Here is a 23,403-nt window from a genome sequence, read left to right on the forward strand (position 1 = left end):
GTGTCAAGTGGTTAAACTTTATTATCCATGATTACAGTAAATTATAAATGGTCACATGTGGGAAACAAAAATTGCGCCAATTTAATTTTAGCGCAATCAGTGACGCCGTATTAAAAACCGTGTTAAACTTTGTCTTTACTTATTTCACCAAACGCTGTGTCGAGTTGCTGAGTGTGTGTGGCTCGGATCGGCAAGTGTTATATTCCCCAGCCTCTGTTTAAAGGTCGGGAGACCGCTACACATAAACATTTCCGGGACTTGTTTACTACCTCACGGCAAAAGTGGTACAGTATGGTTCACGTAAATATTGGACCACTGGGAATTCCTGGGCAAAGATTAAAAATACGCTAGCCGATTTACTTTACTATTTAATGTTAAAACATTATACCAAAGTAAAAAGATGAACTTGTATAATACAATGAATTACCCAATAATATTACGTCTGTAGGTTTAAGTTGTAACAAAACATTTATATACAGATGTCCAGTAAAGTACCAATTAAGATTCTGGAGTGGAATTTTAAACACCGGACTACCTGATTTTGCCTTGTACGCAGCGACGCTGCTCAGTCAAGTGACTCATGCTCTGCCTGTGTGCTGCGTGAACACATTCCCTCCCCCACTCCCCCTGGTGTTTCTGCCCGCTCTAATCTCTACCTCTCTCCATATTCTCGGCTCGTCTCTCCCTACCCAGCGCTTGCCGACAACCAAGCCTATCCAACATCAATCCCCAGCCGAGTCACGCTGGACAATGTCGCTGGATGGTGGGCTTTATCAGGTCCCCTGTCCGATGCTTCATTTGTGAGATAAAGCGACGTTAAGAACTAGAGTTTCAGAAAATATCACTGGGCTGGATTGGACCATAATTTGAAAACCCTACAAGATAGAGGAATGATGTACGGAGATATCTTGTTTAGAATTTTACTGCGAACATTTTCTACGCCTAGGCTTTTTTCTGCCCGATGCTTAGTTTGTTAGTTACAACGCAAAATTATCCTAATCGGCTGTCAACCTTTTATTCCATTATTATTATTCATTTCTGACTGGGGGACATGGTTTGACCCGCGATATACCCGATTCTGCGATCAATCGGGGCGCGATATACCGGGAGTTTACTGTATGTACAATATGTACATATAAAAAACATAAAAGTTAGTTAAATATTTTCTGGGGTGAAATTAACACTATCATCTTGCTTTTTTTTTTTTAAAAAAAAGTGTCCAATTTCATCTGCTTTGGTTTCTGTACGGTACGGCCTGGTCTGCAGCCGGGCATCAACGGTAGGGCCTGGTCTGCGGCCGGGCATCAACAGTACGGCCCGGTGTTTGTTTATCTGCGTGCGCATCTCTTTCCCCTTTCATTCCAAACCACTCTTCCCCCCTCGAATTCCATACCTGACGTCGCGTCGTTTCCGAGATTTTTTTTAGCCTGTGGCGATTTCGTGCTAACTGAAATTTACAGACGTGCTATTCGAGACTAGGGCAGTAAAATTTACATCGTGCTAACTGAATTCGCATTAATTGAAGACGTGCTATGCGAGGGATTGGGTATACTAATATAAAATATATGTTTCTGACTTGTGTTAATCTGCATGCTTTCTTAGAGAAGGTGGTACCGGTATATATTTTATGGTGTATGTGTGTATGTGATTTGTGCATGTTAGAGGTATGGTGTTTTTACTGTTTTTATACAATATGTAAGTGTCTTGCATTTGTAAATATCATATATCTGATCTTCAAATACTCCTTTTTAATGTTTTACATAACCCTTATAAATAAACTCGTAATCTTCCATACTTGGTGGAAAATACACACCAGACTAGTTTTGGTCCCATCTTGTCTGATGGGTGAAGTGCTGGACACACAAAAAATAACAGCTCAATGAAAAAACTAACTAGGCAAACTTGTCTTTGAAATGCAGTACTTAAGGCGGTAGACACAACCGACACCATGCTGAATTGTTCCACACTGAGCTTTGCACCTGCTTGTAGGAGTACCAATAACAACAAAAAAGGTTGCCCCAACAACATCAATATTATAAGGCGAGAAACTAAAATTCATACAACTAAACTAAATATTATGGCCACCCAAATGTCATATTTTAATTACCCTACTGATCACATACACCTCCGACTCGCATAGCACGAGTTCAATTAACGCGAATGTGCATAACGCGAGAACAATTTTTGTGGTATGGTTTCAGATAGTGCGAAATAAAAACCCGCATAACGCAAGGTGAGAATTATTTTTTTGGTATAAATTTACTGCCGCGGGTTGTCGCCGCATCATTGGATACATTGTGTGAATGCCGCTCGGGCAGTGTCTAGCCGAGCTCGGCGCGTCAACTATCGCAGGAAAAAGCCGTCTCAGCTATCATGTTATCTTACCTGCCCTCCATGTGTGTGTGTCGTTTTCATGACTCAAAGCGCTTCCCAGGCGACTGTAGATATACTAGTTATCGTCAAGCTTTGTTTTGTTCATAAAGTTGGGGGGGACAAATAATGATTTTGATGTCATGTAAACCCATTCCCCTCTTACTAAGACGGGGGGTCCGGGGGTCCTCCACTGGAAAATTTTGATTTTAAAAGTGCAAAATAGCGCTTTTTAATTGGATACATCGATGTTAAAATTGTTATTGTTTCCTTAAGATAAAATTTGAGAGTGAATAAATTACAAATAAAGTTGGGCAGAATAATATTATAAAATAAAAATATCACGGTCTAGAAAGTTGGGGGGGACAGTCCTCTCCACCCAAAAAGTTCAGGGGGACACGTCCCCCCTGTCCCCCCCGGTTCCTACGCCCCGGGTTTTGTTGTACACTTTATAATCAGCTAGTCATTTTGTTATTGTGCATGGTAAAGTTCGCAGTACATATGTAATAATTATGAAACGTGCAAAAGAAGTACAGTCTGATAAAGTGGTAGCAAAAAGAAAAACTATTTCTTTAGAAACGAAGTTGGAAGTTGTACGGCGTTCTAAAAACCATGAAGGCAATAGTGGAATTGGTCGCGCATTACGCATTAGGCTTAAGTGAATGTACGGTACAGACCATTATCAAAAATAAAAGTGAACTGGAGAAACTGTTGTCATCTGATGCATTAACATCCACGGAGGTGAGAGTGCGGAACCGAACACCCATCATGATTCACACTGAAAGACTGCTCAGTGAATGGGTGTTTGAAAAAAATCAAGGTAAAGATAAGTGTGGGTTAATTCAGGCGTGATAAAAGAAAAAGCATTAGACATTTTTACTGCTTTAAAACCTAAGTACCCCGATAGTAGTGAAGCGTTTACAGCAAGTAAAGGATGGTTTTCAAGGTTCATAGACAGGTACAATATGCACTGTATTAAAAATAAAGGAGAAGCAGCTAGTGCTGATTCAGTTGCAGCTGCATCATATCCTAGCATTCTAGAAGACATCATCGCCGAGGGAGGCTTCAGTCCTCATCATGTGTATAATGCAGATGAGACAGGTCTATATTGGAAGAAAATGCCTGACAGGACTTACATTTCAAGAGAGGAGAAGACTGTCCCCGGATTTAAGGCTTCCAAGGATAGGCTTACACTTCTGCTTGGCGCTAATGCAACGGGAGATAATAAATTAAAACCCTTATTAGTGTACCACTACGAAAATCCTAGAGCACTCAAAGGCTGCTCAAAACCACATTTGCCAGTAATCTGGAAGGCAAATCATAAAGAATGGATTACACAGGCTGTATTCACAGATTGGTTTACAAAACATTTTGTACCAAATGTTACAAAGTACACAAAGACAACTACCTTGATAACAAAGCATTGCTGATTCTAGACAATGTTCCTGGCCTATGGACCAAGGGGCGATTGCAACATTCAAAGCATATTATTTACGACACACTTTTCTGCAGGCAATCAAAGCGACGGATGGGGAAGGGAATCCATCACTGAAAGAATTTTGGAAGTCGTATTCCATAAAAAATGCCATTGATAACATCTCTGCAAGCTGGGATGAGATGAAACAATCTTGTATAAGTGGTGTTTGGAAGAAGCTGTGTCCATTCTTTAGAGAGGAATTCCCTGGCTTTGAGCCAGTTGAGAGTTGGCTAGAGGAAATAGCAGAGGATGTAGTGGATATGGGCAAACAACTTGGATTTGAAGAAATTGACACAACAGATGTGAATGAACACATTAACTCCCATGATGTAGAACTGACCGCACAAGAACTTATTGAACAGGATGAGGTGAGACGTGCAGAGCAGGAAGCAACAGAAGACATGTCACCTAGAGCTGAACGAGTCCTCACATCAACAGATCTGGCTACATTTTTTTGCAAAATAAATGGAGCTTGTATGATTGTAGAGGAGAATGATCCTAACGAAGAAAGAAATGACAACTTTAGAAAATAAATTGATAAGTTATGTCAGGTGTACAAAGATTTGTACGAACACAAAAAAAGTAAAACACAAACACGGCTAGAAAGTATTTTTGCGCCTGCATCAACTTCCAAAAGAGCAGACCTTGTGAAGGAGGCAACGGCACCAGCTTGGGAAAGAGAAGATGAAGGTTGTGACACGCCAGCTACCCCTCCCACTTCAGGACAGGAAGTTGATTCACCCCCTGCTGTACTGTAACACAAAGAGAGCTTGTTTACATTTTCACTCGTGGAGGAAGAAGCGACTACATCTACATCCGCTTTTTCTCCGGACAATCTACGTAAATCTTTCCATTTATGTAAAGCAATCTGCAACTTATGTCATGTGTGTTTACGAGTTCATTTTTTTGTTTTAGGGTTTTTTTTAAACACACACGTAAGAATTTAGGGGAAAACTCAAAGGTAACTTGGTGTGTGTGCACCCAAACAGTTGTGTCATGTTTCATTATTGTTCTTAGATGTTTTTTCCTCAAAGTTAATACGACTGATGCTCTCCACCACTATGTGTGACAGTTTTATGACCTTCCCCTCGTACTTAAAAGGATTTTTTTGTGTGTTCAGTAAACCGTACCATGTAAAATAACATTGTTAGTAATGGGGATAGCCGAACTCGCGTAACACAAATTCACTTAGCGCAAGTATTTCTTGGAGCCAATTGTTTGCGGTATGCGAGTCCGAGGTGTATTGAACGAAGTGAACACAACTTGGTCACAGATCACTTCAACAAGCCACCCAAAGTTTTGACAGATGTTAAAAGGAATCACACCATCGTTGCCAGGAAACCTCGACCACTCGCTTACTGGATTTGTGGTAATTGATTGCCCTTCAGCAGAATCATTGTGGCAGCTCAATCTTGGTTGCCGGATCAGTCCATGTGTGTTGTTGCTGCAGGGTGTGAAGATAATCGCTATGCCATTGTTTCCAAAAATCTTGATGTATGCGCTGGATAAACTGCCACTGTTGGCAACAATTCAGAGGACTGGTAATAAGTCAGGTTCTGGTAATGGTGCTATTGTCAGGAACTGGACGAGGGTTAAAGGAGCCAGATCATTAGCCGAACTGTTCGTAAGAGCCAGATGTGTCTTCATAGCCTTGACTCCCACTTCCCAAATACCACTCAAGTGGGGTGCACCAGGAGGATAGAAGTGCCACTTGATCACTATTGGCGTAATGACATCTTAGACTTCCTTCTGGTGTGGCAAAGATGTCACTAACTGTGTTACATCTCACTCCTACCGACTAGCTCAGAATTATTTCTAGGAGTGAGGATGCACATACATATTACACTTTCAAAATAAAGGGCGCCAGGAACTTCCTCTGTTCCAATATTCCTGGTATGTTAGGCTAACCAGTTGAAATAATGTCTCTCGGACACGATGGATGTTTACAGATTATTTATTCAATGTTCCACACAGTCATGGTCAATGTGGCCGCCATCTTGCCGCTCTGAACATAGTACAGAGTTATCACAAACATTTATCTTCACACGATTCTACTCAAACAAAATACGTTAGCTGGCTGAGGTACCCTATCGAAACTGATTGCAATATAATAGTTCTTATTAAATCCCGTGGTTACATATGCACGCACGGTACAATGTCCAAGGACTACGTCCTTGGAACGACGACTGCTTAGAATAAAGAGTCTCGTTGCGGGCGTTACCTACGACTGTGGCCGAATAAATTCTAATTGAAAAGTCCAAAAGTTCAAAAAAGGTTAAATATTACATAGGTGATGCCCAGACCACAGCCGCGAAGTTCTCCATACTCACATCATTTGTTAAATTGTGAGCCCCTGCCCAAACGTGACCGCCATGGTACCTCGCCAGACAAAGACTCAAGTTCCGAGGCGACGCAGTTGCCTTCTCCAGGATAGGCAGCTGCGTGACCTCTCAGCCAATCACAGCCGCTCTTTTTACCAGAGGGACTATGACGACTGGTGACGACATATTAAGCCAATAACATAATTCATATTTGAAAGGGCCAGCCAATCCCGGCGCATGGCAACAGCAGTACAACGCATTTCTCAAGTCCAACCTTTTCTGTCTCTCTCGCACGCCGGACGCGTCTGGTGCCAAGGTGTCGCAACTCGGAACAGCTATTGCATCAGCCCATATCACCCACAAAGCACTGGCCATGTTATAACATTTACTTGATTTAAATTATATTACCATACGTTTGTATCAATATGAAAAACTAAGCAATACTCACAACTTGCATTCAAACTCCAAAAACGTAATTTCTCATGCCCATATTTCAATTATTCAGTCTAGGGACTTTCTTACTTTACAGAAACATAATTATAATTTACATTAAAAAGCATGAAACCATATTAATTATGTCTGCCGACGGTGTAACAACCACCTGCCTGCTTCTTCAGAAAGTTTTCAAATCTGCTCTTTAAATCATATAAGAATTTATCCATTTCAAACAATAAAACTACATGTCACAAAATTATTAAGTGCAATCCTCCGATTTCTGAAAAACAATCTTACCAGCCTTATTTAAAATACATACGTTAAATCACCTAAAACGTGGTTACAAAACTGAGCAAGTAAAAACAAAGCCTAAGGGCTCATTCCTTACATCTTAATTAAATATTAAATAGACTGAATTGCTTTTAATTACATGTCCATTCCTACACTTAATCATGCTCACATGAGCATAAAAAATATCTCTTATCATGAAGAAACATTATTATTGAAATTATGAATAAATATCCTGTTATTAATTATTATCTAGAGAAAAAAAAAGAAAGCGAACAATTGGGAAAGGCAGTCGCCTGCAATGCTACAACTGGTACAACTCCTTTAGATGGTTATTGGCTCCAACAAATTGGGTACCGCAATCACTGTATATGTGTGAACACCTTCTCCAGCGGGCAAGGAATCGCTGAATAGCTGCAATGGATTCCTTGGTGAAGAGGCTTGATGCCAGTTTCATGTGGAGTTTTAAGGTCCTCAGGCACACAAAAAGGAAAAGATAATTCTTGTGAATCTTTGCTCTCTGTGTTTGAGCCAGTGCAATTGAAAATGGACCGGTATAGTCCACATCAGTGCTGGTGAAAGACTTTACCTGATAGACATGCACTGGGGGGAGGTCACCCATGGACTGTACAACAGCAGCTGGTTTTGTACAGAAACAGTAATGACTCCTGCTCAAATAGGGCTGAATGGCTTGTTTATAAGCCAATATTTCTGCCTAAGAATATTTGCCAAAGTTTGGAGACCATATTGGTGGTTCAGCAAATATCAAGAATTAGTAGTTCTGTCAGCCGATGCTTCTTGGGCAGCAGAATAGGGTGTTTTTGGTCAAAGTTGATGCTAGCATTTTGCAGGCATTCACCCACCCTGAGAACTCCGGTTGAGTTGACAATGGAGAGAGGGTCAAATTTGTGGGGATGGACGTTTATGATTTTGGAGTGCTGTAAAAATCATGGCAGAAAAATTCTTTCTAGACCTTGGTAACCCCAATTGCCGTCACCATTTGTGATGCAGAGAGCAGTGAGACATTCTTGTTATTCATTTGCCTGCAATTGTGTCCAAATCTTTCTAGATAAGCTATCACACAGAGAAACTTATTAAACTGACTGAACTTATGTACATAAGTGCCTGAAACGGGCTGTCTTCCCAGGTGGTGTGAACTATCAAAGTCCTCTTCTCTAGCTTAGCAGCAGGCTCTGGAGCATTATCTTCAGGCAAGGCATTGTCATGAGACCACTGTTCAGGGGGGTCACCTAACAAGATAGAGCCTGGCTACCAGAGATGATGTGATTCCAAACTTGAAGAGAACAAACAATGTGAAGCACAGTCAGCCAGATTATTTTCAGAGTGAATGTTTTGCCGCCACCAGTTAGTATTTTAATACTCTTGTGTGATGCAATTACTAACAAATGTTTACCAACGATGTGGAGAGGAAGAAATCCATGTGAGTGCAACTGTTGAATCCAACCAAGAAAATAAACCATTGACTGTGAGGCCTGCTATTAAGAAAAAAAACTTTAGCAGTTTTGCTATCAGCAGTGATCTATAGCTCTAATCTAAGTGGAGTTACCACAGATTTAGCAATTACCAAATGTATGTGATGTGACACCACCGGATGCCCCAACAGATCAGCAGTACACTTCTGCACCATATTTTTGTCGAATGAGGAAGCCACCTTCATAAATAACTATTTTGCATAGACTCACACAAACAACGGTTAAAAAACAACTGCACATCCTAAATGACTTAAATTTCAGAGGGTATGTTCCAAAGCATGAGCAAACACATTCCTCAATTTTTATTGATGAGTTGTGCCATCTTCATGAGGTCACAAACTTTTCAGACAACCCTCATATAATTTCAGTAAGTAATTTCAATTTGGAAAATAAACTGTTGATAGTAGGGCATAAAGAAATTTGTCTTTAAGAACATTTTTGTAATGGCCAACCATTGTGAAGTTCAGATGGAAATAAGTCATTGGTTAGAACTGCAAGAGATTTATCATCAATACGTATCCTCAGTTTTTTAGGAGAAAATCTCCAGAATATCTACAAGACCAGCCGCTTAATGAAAATAAAATATAGAAGATTGATATAGGTCTTAATGTGTTATATGTGAGAAGATTGTCTTGATGTAAGTTTTTGGACATACGCCATTGCTAAGCAATTAGCAATGGCGTATGTCCAAAAACTTACATCAAGTCATGCACTCCCATTGCACAAATCTTTTAAAGATAACATGAGAAGATTGTGTTGAACTGCTTCTTTGGTCAAGATTCAAACGTAATTATAACTATTGCAAATCGTTAACATTGTTGCAACAAAATAATACCTTTTAAAAGGGATACTGCAAATTGAAAGTTCAACTGTAATTTGGTGTGAATTATCAAATCAAGAGACACACCTTCATGTATTCATGAACTTTCATGGCGTACAAAGTATCACAGAGAATTCTGCTCATCGGCTGTGACTCCCTAGTTCCTTGTGCAACTCTTGGTGAGCCAACGTTCCAGACTATTTCGATGATTACTGTTCTGGACGAGAGGAGGACATGGAGGACGAGCGGGCAGGCAGGCGAGCAGGCGAGACAAATATGAAACTCCTTCATAATTGGGATGAAGGAGCTGAAAGTAAATGTGTGTAAATAATATTTCAGAAAAAAAAAAAATATGAGAAGTAAAATTATTGATATCCCTAGGACTTCGAACTAAAAACGTTTGCACAAATGTAAATCATATAGCAGATGATTTATGTTGGCTTCTGGTTTCTAGCTATGTTGAAGGGGAAGATTTCATTGACTTTTTGGTCGACCTTTGCAGTTACCATCTTCAGGATAGAGCTGCCCTGAAGATGGCAACTGCAGGATTGACCGAAACTGTGGTGAAATATTTTCCTTTGACGCAATGAACATGTCTGAATTTGTTCGAAACATATGTGTAACAAGAACAGCTTGACTGTTTGCAGTTGTAATGCTAAAGAGACTGGAGATTAAAATACACTGGTATTTGCCAATTATGTGTTTAAAATCTGGAATCTATGCTGGTCCTCAGGTGAGACTGGGCTGCAGTTAGAAATAAATCCAGTTGTGTAAGCTAGGTCAGCGGTATGTGCAATCAGAGCACCCTTAATTTACCACTTACCTGTTGGGTGTAAGCAACTGCTGCAATCTTGTGATAATGTTTAACCAGCAATAGGGTGGGAGCAATAACACAGGGGCTCGTGGCCATAAACTAATGTTTTCGCGGGTTTTACCACCAAAATGACATTTTATCGAGTGTTATCAAGGGAGGGTCTTCAGCCCCTTAAGTACATTCTCCTCACTTGAATCCCAGCCCCTGAAGAACCCCCCTTCCTTTGTGCTTGTTGAATAATTGTTGTTTGCATCAATATTTACCATGATTGTGCATTCATGAATTATTTTCTGTTTTGAATTATTTTCTTTCACAGCAGAGTGTTCCAAGTTTCAGACATTTTATTTTAAAATCAAAAGCCCCAAAAACTTTACTAATGGGCATTTCATACAAACATTCAAACCTTCTTGTAACTTAACTTACCAGTTATAATCCTTACAAAACTTAGTGATTATAAGATAGTTCTAATTACACTAACTTAAGGTTTGCTTGCTATGGAATACATATCATAAAGCTTCCATTAACATTAATCCTTTATTAGATAACATACCTACTTTACCGTTAAGAGATTTTGTTTCAGTTCCTATTTTAAAATACACATTTAATGTTACACAGACCTCTGAGGTAGATTCCATCATGAAAAGAAGCAAAATCAAGTAGTTTCCATATTAGTAAAATTGTAGACCAATGTTAGTAAAAATAGTTTCTTCAAAACAATTGAAAATGTATCATAACCTCTTCCCTCATGTTTAAATAATCAACTACTTAAAAATAATATAATACGTATCTAAATATAAAATCAACTGAAGTGCTTGGCTTCTGGGTTGTAGCCGCATCCAAGGCGAATATATCATCGACGTTTCAGTTGACATTGCAGTCGCCGTCATCAGGTTAGAGCTACCTATTGAGGTTATTATAAGTTCTTCTGCCTTTAATACTCTTGCAGACCTGCCAACTCTCACGATTTTGGTGTGAGGCTCACGATTTTAAGGTCCATTTCACACCCTCACGCCAAAATAGTGTTTCCTCACGATTTTTCGGGGCCCCAAGATTTTGTTTGTAAAAGTTACAAAACAAGTTTTACGAAAGCTTACAGTAACTTGTTTCCATCAATACTCGAGTCACGTAAAGGAAGCAATTTTGCGTTTTGTAGCGTGTGCCGTGCTGATTTTTCTATCTCGCATAGTGGAAGAGGAGACATTGTGAAACATGTCGCTACAAAAAAACACAACTAACACGTAAAGTGTATTGCTTCCAATAAAAAAAATTAATTTTGCTGTGAACAGTGATAATAGTGTTACACGAACAGAACATTATTTTACATCTTTTTTAGTTGCGGCCCTGCATGATCACTACACGACAGCGCTAAATTATGTTCAACTAAATAAAATCTGCAGCCTATAATTTGTTGAAATAAATTTTGAAGCAGAGACCATGTAACATATGTACAGGTATGTCACTTAAATTTAAAGATTCTCATTTGTTGTTATATCTAACCTGTATTTATGGGCCTGAAAATTTTTATCGAGGACCTCATGATTTTTTTAATTTGAATGTTGGCAGGTCTGCTCTTGCCTGAGAGGAGTGTTTCCCCATTGACTGCAGCTGTGGGCCAATACAGCCTTCCTTTCGTCTAATTGGCCTGTAGGTTTAGCCAATCAGAGCTGGGCTTCTGTGATTGGCTGGGGGTGCTGGCAAATCAGTGGCCTCTTCTCTTCTGATTGGCTGGGCAGTTTGGCCAACCAGAGGCGACCTGTCTTTTGTTAGATGCAGAGCTAGGTTTTGAGATTTTCTGAAGAGTGGGTCCCATATTCTGATTAATTTGTTGCCATCTTCTCCATTTATGTTTGCTGGGTGTTTTAATATTTCTACTTATTCTCGAATGTATCTTTTCTTTAATTGTCAGATGTTGGTTATGATGTAATTTGGTCGAAACAATGCTGCAAACACAAATAAAGAAGATGGCTACATATTAAGCTGAATATGGGATCCACTCTTTAGAAAATCTCAAAACCTAGCTCTGAATCTAACAAAATACAGGTCATCTCTAGTTGGCCAAACCAACAGGCCAACTAGACAAAAGGAAAGCTGTGATTGGCTTACAACTGCAGCCAATCAGGAAATGCTCCTCTTCAGGCGAGAGTATTAAGGCAGATGAACTTGTAATAACCTCAGTAGGTAAATCTACCCTAATGATTACGACTGCAATGTCAACCAAATGTCGGTGATATATTCGCCTTGGACGTGGCTACACCCTAGAAGTCAAGCCACTTCAGACAATGGCCGCGAAAGCATGCAATATTTATTATAAAATCAACTGCCAAAAAATCTTATTTCTGTTCTTAGTTCAGCCTGAAGGTAGCCTGATACCATTTATTTTATCTACCTATAGTGTTGATCATAATGTAATTATTTAAATCCACTGCAAAGAGTTGTGTTATACATACACGTATCCCTCACTTAACACGGTTTCAGATTGTGCGAATTCATTTAGCGCAATTGTAATTTTACTGCCCCAGTCTCAAATAGCACGTCTGTAAACTTCAGTTAGCACGAAATCTCGGAAGGAAAAAAAAAAAAAGTCGAGCACGACGCCACGAAGTCTGTTTCAACTTCTGTGAACATGTGCTGTGGGATACATTTAGCCAAACAAGGGGGGGAAGAGAATCACGCGCTGGTCTGTCTGCGCTATCGGCTGTTGTACAAACAACACCTGTGGCAAGTTAATTTGCGGCTATGGAGTGTAAAGGACCAAATGTTTTTTTACGTCCACGTGTATGCCGCCGTGCCGTACCGTGGTCGCCTGGCCACAGACCGGGCCGTGAACTCAGTCTAGCCAGTGGCAGGGAATTCACTCAAAAAAAGCAACGTCTGCCCATTCAGCCGCCGGTAACTGTACGTGCTTGATCACTCATAATGCATCGTGTTCAATTATTTTATATAAAACTAGAAGTATTACGGCACACAGATTGTCATGAAGGCCAAGCTAATGATGGTCACACTTTAGTTTTAAGCATGTCAACTGTGCGCATAATCGTACGAAATAAAGACTCTTACCAAAAGTTCATAAGTCTGATGCTGTTGTTTGTACTAGCGGGAATATATTTGACATTAGATACCGGAACAGAAAAAATGAACAGATGATTCACGTGGAAAAGTTTGTTAAATGAAATTTGCAATGAAAAAAAATTGGCTTGACAGGATTGGTGTGAACCAGGTGGTGATACGCGAATAAGCACTTAAATTTTTGAAAAATTAAATTATAATAATCCCGACAGTAATATCGGTTTCACTGTCAGTAAAGGATGGTTTGGAAAAGTACGCGACGTGAGTTGCAAGCGGGCAAGTCAGCCAGCCGACTGATGATAAAGTACAGAACCACGTATCTCCCATTACGCAGTGTTGTATTTGTCATACAAAGTGCGATGAGAGGCATATAAAGATAAATGGTGTGAGATATTTATAGTTGAATGTTATTCAACTCATTTATATTACATCAAGTATATTCCTGCAAAATTTTGGAACACATTAAATAAATTAGCCTTTCTATTTATGGAAACTAATGCTTCAGAATACGCAATTTTGAATAAATCGAGCATTTTTATGAACAAATTAGTAGTGCTAAGTGAGGAATAGGTGTACTATTTTACAACCTTTTTAACAACTGTTATTTTTTAATTATGATAAAAATGCTGCTAAATACATAGTCATTCTATTGGAAGAAAACTTATTTATCTATGCATTTAGCACTTAAAGAATTGGTTTTTCTTGTTTTTGCATTTTGATAATTTTTTTCTTACATGTAAACATTTATGATAAATATATTTGATCTTATTTTGTGGCCAGGTGGTTGTTGAACCACGACCCAGCACTGCGACCTACCTCCCAGGAGTTGCTGCAGTCATCATTTCTACCCCCTCCCCAGTTAGAGGAAGCCTCGCTGCAGGAAATGGTGCGACATACACTGTCCAATCCACAGAGTAAAGCTTACAAATACTTAGTTGGCTCCTGTTTCAAGCAGGTATGTTTCCAGTCGCAAAGTCCTTAAATATAGGTGGTTTCACTAGTTTTGTTAGATACAGGTTGCACTGAATTATTAACTCTTTCAGTACGATTCTGGTACCTGATACGAACACAGTGTTTTAGATTGTCAGTCGGCACTGATACGCTGTACAAACAGGTATTCCTTTAGCTTAAATTTAAATATGTTTGCTGCATCGCATACAATTGCCAACTATTCTGAGATTTATTTTGTAATATATGATTGAAGAGAAAAATTTCAAACTTTATTTATAACCATATAGAATTAGTAGTTATATTCGGAACTGAGAATAAGTTTTTAGTTAAAATGTTTTAAACTTAAATAATATATAAAATAGTCAAAAGTGTTTCAGTTACATTAAGCAGTGCATAGTTTTTTAGTCTTGAAAGTGTTAACCTAGAGAGCTTATGTAACTAAATAATAAATACCATACAGTGGTTTGTAGGATTCAAATAATGTTTTTCTTTTGTAGATTACTTGAAAATGTGTGTTAAATGCTAACAGTTGTATGTAGATGTGTGACTGTGGACGGTCTAGGAGATGGGACCTGCCGAGGACATCACGTACCACATGAGTCTGGTGCGGGGTCCCTCGCCCTGCATGCAGGAGCTGGCGAAGCAGACTGTTGCTCGCGTGTTCCACAAGCACGGGGCCGTGAGCCTGCCCACTCCCCTTCTCTCGCCCCCGAACCAGAGCTACGAAGCTGCAGACTCGTGTGTGCGCCTCATGGCGCGCTCGGGAGTGATTGTGTGCCTCCCCCACGACCTGCGCGTGCCGTTCGCACGGTACGTGGCCTGGAACGGGATCACGTTTCTCAAGCGCTACACGGTCGAGCGAGTCTACAGGGAAAAAAAAGTCTTTGGGTTCCATCCCAGGGAGCTGTACGAGTGCGCATTTGACATTGTCACACCCACAGCTGGTGAGTTTTATTTATACTAGTTTTTGTTTTTAGAAGTTTGAATAATTAATGATTAGTAATAATTGTATAGCGTGTCACTTTATTCCTGGACACACAACTGACTGTTATTTGACCAGATAAAGAAAAATATTAAATAAAAAAGAACAGTTAACCACATCAAAAACTTTGTCACATAATTAGCAACTTAATTAAAAATGTAATAAAAAGTTAATTTTAAGTTATCTGTTACGTGGAAGTAGAAGTAGGGCACAAAGAAATAAAATAATCTGGTAGTTTTGCTAGCTCAAGATTGGGGCCATTTTGTTTTAATATGAGTTTTTTCAGTAGCTCACACATTTGAATTTTTTTAATGTGTGTATTTTGTAGGCAGTCTGGTGGCTGATGCTGAGCTGTTGTCGGTGGTTGGAGAAGTAGTTAATGAGTTCCCTAGTTTGCGCGACAAGGCGTGCAGCATTCGTTTAAATCACACAGCGCTGCTGCGAGCAACGCTGCTTCACTGTGGCGTGGATCCAGATGTCCTGCCTAACGTGTGTGCCATTCTTGAAGAAGCGAAGGTCAGTGCAAATATTCAGGGAATACAAGTGTGCCGCATGGTTTTGGTTACTTGTACTTAAATGTTATGACTAGGTAGCTTACAAGTGTATGCAAATAATTTGTCTATTGTGTCATTGGTACTTGCAAAGTAAAATGATGTGTGACACAATTTTGAGTTGTAAACTATGGGAAAAACAAACTGTGAATAATTATTTTAGGACGAGAGACAGTCGAAATTCCGAGGCCAGCTGCATGTGAGCGGCACATCTCTGAGCGACCAGTCAATAGCCACCTTGTTTGGGCTGATTGACACAGAAGGTTCGCTGCCCGAAGTGTCGGCAGCCTTCAGGATAGTAATGAAGAGGCGTGGGGAAGCTGCCTCCCTGGCCAAGCAAGCCTTTCATGAGCTTGAAGCGATTATCAGCCACGCGGAGGCGCTTGGAGTCACTGTGAGTTCCTGCCAGCGGCAGCGTATACATTTAACATGTTAATTTGTTCACAAGCACAGTTGGTTAATAATAAAATTAATTAAAATCACAAATTCAAGTGACAACAGCAATAAATAGGTATTGTTTATTGAGGTGTCACTCAAATAGAAAGGAGATAGATAACCACACAGTATGGTTGTTCGCAGTGGCCAATAAGCATAGCGCCAGGGTTGGTGTACAACAGCCACCAGTACAGTGGCATGATGTGCCAGTTTGTGTGTGAGCTGAAGAAGAAGCGGAGGAAAGGTGGCATGGATGTGCTGGCAGCCGGGGGACGTTACGACAGCATGCTTCACACGTTCAGGTCAGCATTGGAGTACTCTCTCAAAAATCTTTGTTGTTCAATTCATTCCAGGTATTAAACTACAATGAACTTAACTTGGTCATAGCAATGTGTCTATTGCGATTGGAGGAACATCTCTTTTCTGCAAGAGTTTGTTAGTTATGTACTAACTATAAAATATTGTGTTTCACTAAAGAAAGTTTTCATTTGCATTGGCACACGATGCTACAAATGCATAGGGTGGGATTATGTAGGTTAAATTGATTCTGTAATTTACACATATTTTTTTTAACTGTCTGTCTATATCTATAACAGTGTAAAAAAAAAAGGTTGGAAATATATTTTTAATGTCTTGTTATACAAAAAATGATAATATATATATTTTAAAATAAGTACTATACCAAAAAGTTACCTCTTTTGAAACTACATGTGGCAGATGAAAGAACACTGTGTTGTTGTGTTGTGCCGTGCCTAGGAAAACTGTGGAGCTGGCCGGGATGGTGCCCCGAGAGGTGAGTCAGTCGGCCGCGGGCGTGAGCATTTCCCTGGACCGCATCGTGTCGGCCCTGCAGGCCTGCGACCAGGACGCGCGTGCGCTGGACGTGGTGGTGTGCTCCCTGGGACACGGCCCCATGATCAAGGAGAAGTGTGCCGTCGTGCGGGAGTTGTGGGCGGCGGGCGTCCGTGCCAACCTTCTGGACGCGATACAGGTGGGCGCGGCTTCCATTCACAGTACACTCTTGGAATAACTTCTTCTCCTGCTTGATAAGTTTTAAATAATTATCACCTTGTATTCTTTACTATGAACAAATGCAACTTAAGTGAAACAAAACTTCCAAGTAGATCATCAGGAACTTTAATTCACACATTTGTTAAGTTGTAGCTATGAAAAAATGAGAAACCTTTAGATTACTAACTAACCAATTTTTTCCCAAACATGTGTATGTACATATTTCTGGTGTTATAGTCAGTTAATTTCGTGTAGGTTTTTGTCCTATTTAATTGTTACTAGCGATAGGTGAGTCTCCAAATTGTCAATTCACGCCTATTTCAGTAATAATATTTTTAAGTCCAGACTTTAATATTTTTAGTTGAACTTTAAAAATAAAGTCCAGCTCGAGTAGTTGCATGAGTTTTTCTTTGAGATGTATTAAAATAAAGAGCATTAGAATGGCATTGAGATGTATTAAAATAAAGAGCATTAGAATGTATAAATGCTACTATATTAAGGTACAAATAAATACTGTATTTACTCGTGTATAGCGTGCCCTCGTGTATAGTGCGCACCACGATTTTTGCAACAAATTCCAAAGAAAAAAATTAAATTTTTTTTCCCATAAATAAATTTTACTAACATTTTGTGGTACCTGTTAAGTAATTACTTATGAAACAAATGATTATTTCAATTGATGTGTGGTGATGTGTCAGGAAAATACTTAAATTAAATACTCTTCCACCTGAAAGCGAAACTTTTGTGGCATACTGTACCATTTGAAACGACACGAGCAAGCTAAACTCTGCTGTGTAGACGGAAGATAATGAAGCGCTGTATCGTCACAACTGGTACTTGGCGTGAGGGAGGGAGGCAGGCAGGCAGGCAGGCAGGCAGGAACGGGACTACGACCATCAAGTAACCTTGACAGTTGACAGGACTAAACACCACCACTCCCGTCACGCTACGTTGCTAAGCTGGCGCGGAGGACTTGATGACTCACAGATAGCTGCAGGGACGAGGAAGTGAAGGAAGTGGGCCGGGGACTGTTGACAACATTTTCTCTCTCTTTTTTTTTTACTAGCTGCTGCGCTGGCTTACTGTAGAGGTGGGAGGTCTAAAAATAAAGAGACCATGATGTGCGAGCTTGCGCGCGCCCGTACGTGTGTGTGAAAGAGAGGCCTCGTCGCTTGTGCGTATGTGTGGGGGCTGGCCAGAAACGTCAACCATCACCCAACAGTTAACGACTACCACTCCTCCCCGCCTCTGCCCTCCACAATTTTTTTTTCCGCACATGGCGCGCAACCTTGATTTTTTTCCTTTACTTGAGGGAAAAAAAGGGCGCGCTATACACGAGTATAAACGGTAATGCATGAGAAACTTAGTAATACAAGTTATATTAATTAATTTTGAAATTATTAATGCATATAACATTAAATATTTTAAGTTCACAGATCTTGTGACATTTTTGTGTGTAATATATCACTAATTAACTAACCAACATTATATATATATTTTTTTTTCTTCACACAATTCAATAAACATGTTAAAAACGGTTTGAAACTATTATTAAAATAAAAAGTGCTAATATCCAGGAGAAAGTTAAGTTCAGTATTATTTTTCCTTTTTCTTTCACAATTTTATGCTTAGCAAAGATTTTCTCCTGTTTGAAAAAGATGATAGAGTCCAAGTACGGCCTTGGTCATGTGGGATTATTGTACGTCAATATATTTTAAATGGAAATATTAAAAAAATTATAAATAGAACAATGGTATTTAAAAAAAAGTGTTATAATTAGCTGTTCAATAGAAAAGAAGAAAAACTTAAACGTCTTATTACTGCTAAAAAAATTTCTGTTGTCACACATTAAATCTGTGAAATGTCAAATGTAATATACAGTAAAACCTTTTTGTTGCGACCCCATTTATTGCGACCACCTCTCTATTACAAACCAATTTCGAGGAACCGTGAAAAAATTGCCGAAAATCGGACAGAAAATAAGTTTCTTGTGGTGAGTAGCTTGTTACTGCGTTTCTCTTGCCGAGTGCTGTACTGCCGTAGGCGGCGCATATCTAAAAATAGATACCACTTCCTGTCGACCGCTGTCAGCGCTTGACAACCCCCATTCCACGTCACTTTGCCGGCAGGGTGCAGATAAAGGTTTTTGTGCCAACGTGTTTACGTTTGGCTTTTTGCGAGTGTCTAGTGTGGTATGCAGTTAAGGCAAAAAGGCAAAGCTACCTGCTGGATTTCTCTTGATTTTGATTACTATTGGTTGACAATGTTTGCTTAGTTTTGGAATTTCGATTTGGTATATTTTCTGGCTTGAATTTGTGAACCAAACATATCTGGTATATTTTGTGTATTATGACTTAATAAATAAAATACCATTAAATATTAATTACTATTAATACAACGCAGGAAAAACCCTCCGCCCGCAGCATTTGAACATGGTAGTCGGCTCACCCTCTCCCCGTACCGTGCGCTGCTTGTACTTGTTAGCAATCACGTTGTCTGCTTCATTTTAACGAGGAGAGTAAAAATATATTAAAACTGTCAGCAAATTGATAAAAGCTTTGTGTGTCCGCAAAATAGGGCGTAACACTGGCCCGCCAGTTGTTTTCATTCAAAACATGGCTAAAGAACTTTTCTGGATCAGGCTGAAAACATCCGGCAATACGTGTAGGTTATAAGGAATCTCGGTATGAATTGAGATGTTATGTTTTTCGAGTATATATAGGCCTACACAGCGACCGACTGGATGCACGCCCGCCTCGACTTGTTTTAACTGCCGCAGCGATGTTTATGTTGACAGCTCAAGCAATTATCTTTTCCCTTGGGTTGACAGAAAAAGGTCGCTTCACCCAGCATAAAAAAAAAGGCTACGCCATTTATTCCCCACGCAGGAAACACACTGGCTGCCGTCTGTCTCCCCCGCATTTATCGTTCTTCTAACAGTCCACGTCTCGCCTCTCGCGCCAGCAATAACGAAGCGACCACGCATTGGGCCGTTTATGCTTTGTTTGGTGACAGCAGCTTGATTTTATTCGGTATGTTCCTTTTCATAGGACCGTTGCTATTAAAATACATTTATATTTAAGTTTGAAAGCTTGTAAATTCCTTGCCAGAGATGACTGAACTCGAACTTGGTGTGAAAAGTGACATATTTTGACATACTTTTTTTTGGGCGTGTTTGCGGGGGAGGGAGGGGTCCGAAAATATTTACAACGATCTTACCCCTCCCTCACCGCTTTAGTACCCCATTCATAATAGCCAAATTTTACGGGAGAAGGGAGGGTGAAAAGAGCATTTTCTCACTGAAGGTTTTCAAAGGGAAGCGAAGTTGGAGTGTTATAAGGGAGGACACTAGATGGTTTGTGTGTCTGGGAGGGATGAGCTAGCCTTGAAGAATGTGAACGAGGGGAGGGAGGGGTGAGCTTATGCGTCATGAAGTCGCTGCCACCAGCCAGCCGGGCGAGCTTCGTGTGCGCCAACTCGCGTTGCAGAACCTACCGCTGCCATATTTTTAAAGGAAATGTCCCATTATTTTTTTGTTATTCTTACATGAACATTATTGGAAGTATTAAAGCGACACAAAAATACGCTGTGTGTTAAAATTAACAGATTTTAATGATCTTCATTTCGTTTTTTTTCTTCTGATTTTCACTTTTTGGTCAAAATGTCCAATTTTTTTGACGGTTCCCGAGAATGTATTCGTAAAATCACTGCTTCGTTAAATCCGGGGTTCGTGACATCGGGGTTCTAGTGTACTTAACTACGGCAAGCAAGAAAACGTACATGTAAACTAACCAGTAAAAATAAACTGTGTTTTGACATATTTTCTTTAGAGGTGGCCTGTAGGGCGACGGACTTGTCATGAAGGTTGAAGTGGGTTTAAAGCAAAGCCGTCTAGCATTGTGAGTGACAGCATCCTGCCATTGTACGGCTGGTTTCTTGGCGAGTAGGGGTTTAGGGTGGGGGGGGGGGGTGTTGGGGGTTGGAAATCAACTGAAAATTTTGGAAAACATCTATTACGACCCTATTCCTAGGAACCGTGAGGGGTCGTTTCAGAGAGGTTTGACTGTAGTAGGAAACACTGTACTGCAGTGAAAACTGACAGTAGCATTTAACCTTAAATGGGCGAAAAATGCTGGCAGTGCATTAATGCGACCTAGCGGCAAGATCAACAGCGGAATCCACCTAAAAAAATGTGAACAGAATGTCTATAAAATGCCTTATTGAAAACCTTTCACCGTACTTTGGCATTTTAAAAAGGCACATAAAACTGGGTATAAAAAACAGCTTGCATTGCATTTTGACTAAACAATCAAATGATGTAACCGTTCAGACCTCCAGTTAGCTCAGATTGGTTTGACTGTTATGTGCTTAAACATTTGAAGAAGGTTTTACAGGATGTTTGAAAAACTGTTGTAAGTTTCATAAAAAGAATGCCTTTCGAGGTTGAGACTGCATAAATAAAAGAATTCACAAATTTAGTTTGTTGATTTATTTTCTCCTTTGCTAAACACTAAACCTGACCGTCATTTCATAACGCAGTAACATTTACGTAATGAAATCTATAATCTAATAACTCACAGAAACCAACAACTCTACGTGCGAAAACAAATTGGATTATCCCTTGGGCACGATATTGACTTAATGTTTGATCGTTTAATCCTGCGATGGTTTACCAACTCATGGTACAACTGTCCACGAGACCATTGTCTTCTCGGCATGGCTACTGATGTACAAAACAGGCTTCACTTGGACCCACTGCCGCCTATGGTTGAATCTTCTAATTACAAAAATAAATTCTTCATAAGTGTGAAATTCTTCTCTGACTACATTCAACTGTTAAAATTGGCAAGCTGCCCCTCAACAGGTCCGCTTCCACTGGTGATTAAGTAACTACTAATCCTGGAATCACAATAACGTGATGGCGCTATGCAAATACATATGGCAATGCGACAGCAAAATATCACGTTATTGTGAATACACTGTTTTTACCCACACTATAACCAAAAATAAACATTTGTATATTAAATGTTTCTGGGTGTTACAGACCAAACATACAACAGCCATCAATTCTTGCAGTTTTTTTTTTTAATAGATATGGTTGAGAGCGTAATATTTTTAAACTCAAATTTAACTTTCAATTGTAAAAATCACTCTGTGTAAACACATTTCAGTGATTTCACAGATAATTTAGCAGACAAAACCATAAAAATACAATAATTATAATAGACTTACCAGTTAACCAGTTTAACTATCTTTCAAAAAAAATATTTTGACATACATCAGTAAGGTCGCATCTGCAACGCAATGGAAATAGAAAATATTTATAATCAGAAATTCTGTCATGTCCACAATTTATTTTGCGCTGAATTCATAGATGTGTCGAAGGTGATTGGCTAGAAATATTTGCCTTGTCAGTTTTCACCATCGCGCTGTTGTGATTTCAGCATAACAAGTGCGACCTAAAAATCCACCTTCTCGCTGACTAGCAAGCAGTTGGAGTTATAAGCCAATCACAGAGCACCTTACATTTACACCCAATGACACAACACTTCTCCATAGTGAAAATGAATAATGGTCCTTTGTAGTCCTTGTCCAAGGGACAATCACATGATTTATTTTTCCAGACACACCATGTAACTTTTGTAACTGACAAAACTATTATTTCAACCTGCTATCCGACAAAGCACTATAGCTCCTAGCAAATAATACGAAAGAAAATTACGGTAACACACAAAATTTAACCAACCAGTAAAAAAGATGTAAAAAAGACACTGCATAAATAATTAAAAAATTAACTTAAATAAAGAACAATTTTAAAAATACTCTGCTAACATAAAAGTTCTTCAGAAATGGTTAATTACATGGAACCAGAAAATCTAACCCAGTATTAAATATGAACAGAAAACATATAATTCTTTAATAAAAATTGTTTACGCAAGGGGAAAAGTAAATGCCTGCGTTAAAACAATGAAGTTTTCATGATTTTTCCTTGGTCACTCCCTCACAAGATACAATTACCAGTTTTTTTTCTATTAGTCAATCAGACCTCTTTCTACATCATGAAAACTAAAAAAAATTTTTTCAGGTAGTTACATTTGTGGGATTAGGTTCTTGATTTTTTCTGTGAATCGCCTTGAATATATTTACAACATATATTTTTTTTATAAAAATTGGTTTGTAGATTTTGAGAAAAAATATTTTCTCCAAAAATACTAGTGGTATTTTTATCTTTTTTCGTAGTGCAGCTACAAGTTGAAATTCAGGGTGAGTTTGGTACCCATCAGATGCAAATTTTGGCCAAAATTTGGAACGAATGTGCGTGGGGGCCGCTCACCCCTACTTAGCCGGCAATGACCTTTTGGCTTTTGAGAAAACATAAATAACTATAA

The 23,403-nt window shown here is 39.3% G+C and overlaps 1 protein-coding gene across 2 annotated transcripts in view; it reads left to right on the top strand.

Annotated features, from left to right (window-relative positions):
• LOC134535770 (eIF-2-alpha kinase GCN2) overlaps nt 1–23,403 on the top strand; it is a 111,320-nt gene that overhangs the window by 68,905 nt on the left and 19,012 nt on the right. For both annotated transcript variants that reach the window (XM_063375020.1, XM_063375028.1), the window contains exons 19-24: nt 13,865–14,039; nt 14,598–14,979; nt 15,346–15,533; nt 15,732–15,962; nt 16,148–16,305; nt 16,760–16,994. In XM_063375020.1, the coding sequence (XP_063231090.1) occupies nt 13,865–14,039; nt 14,598–14,979; nt 15,346–15,533; nt 15,732–15,962; nt 16,148–16,305; nt 16,760–16,994 (1,369 nt within the window). The remainder of the gene's footprint in view (nt 1–13,864; nt 14,040–14,597; nt 14,980–15,345; nt 15,534–15,731; nt 15,963–16,147; nt 16,306–16,759; nt 16,995–23,403) is intronic.

Source organism: Bacillus rossius, chromosome 1 (genome assembly GCF_032445375.1).
Source record: "Bacillus rossius redtenbacheri isolate Brsri chromosome 1, Brsri_v3, whole genome shotgun sequence".
Lineage (NCBI taxonomy): Eukaryota > Metazoa > Arthropoda > Insecta > Phasmatodea > Bacillidae > Bacillus > Bacillus rossius.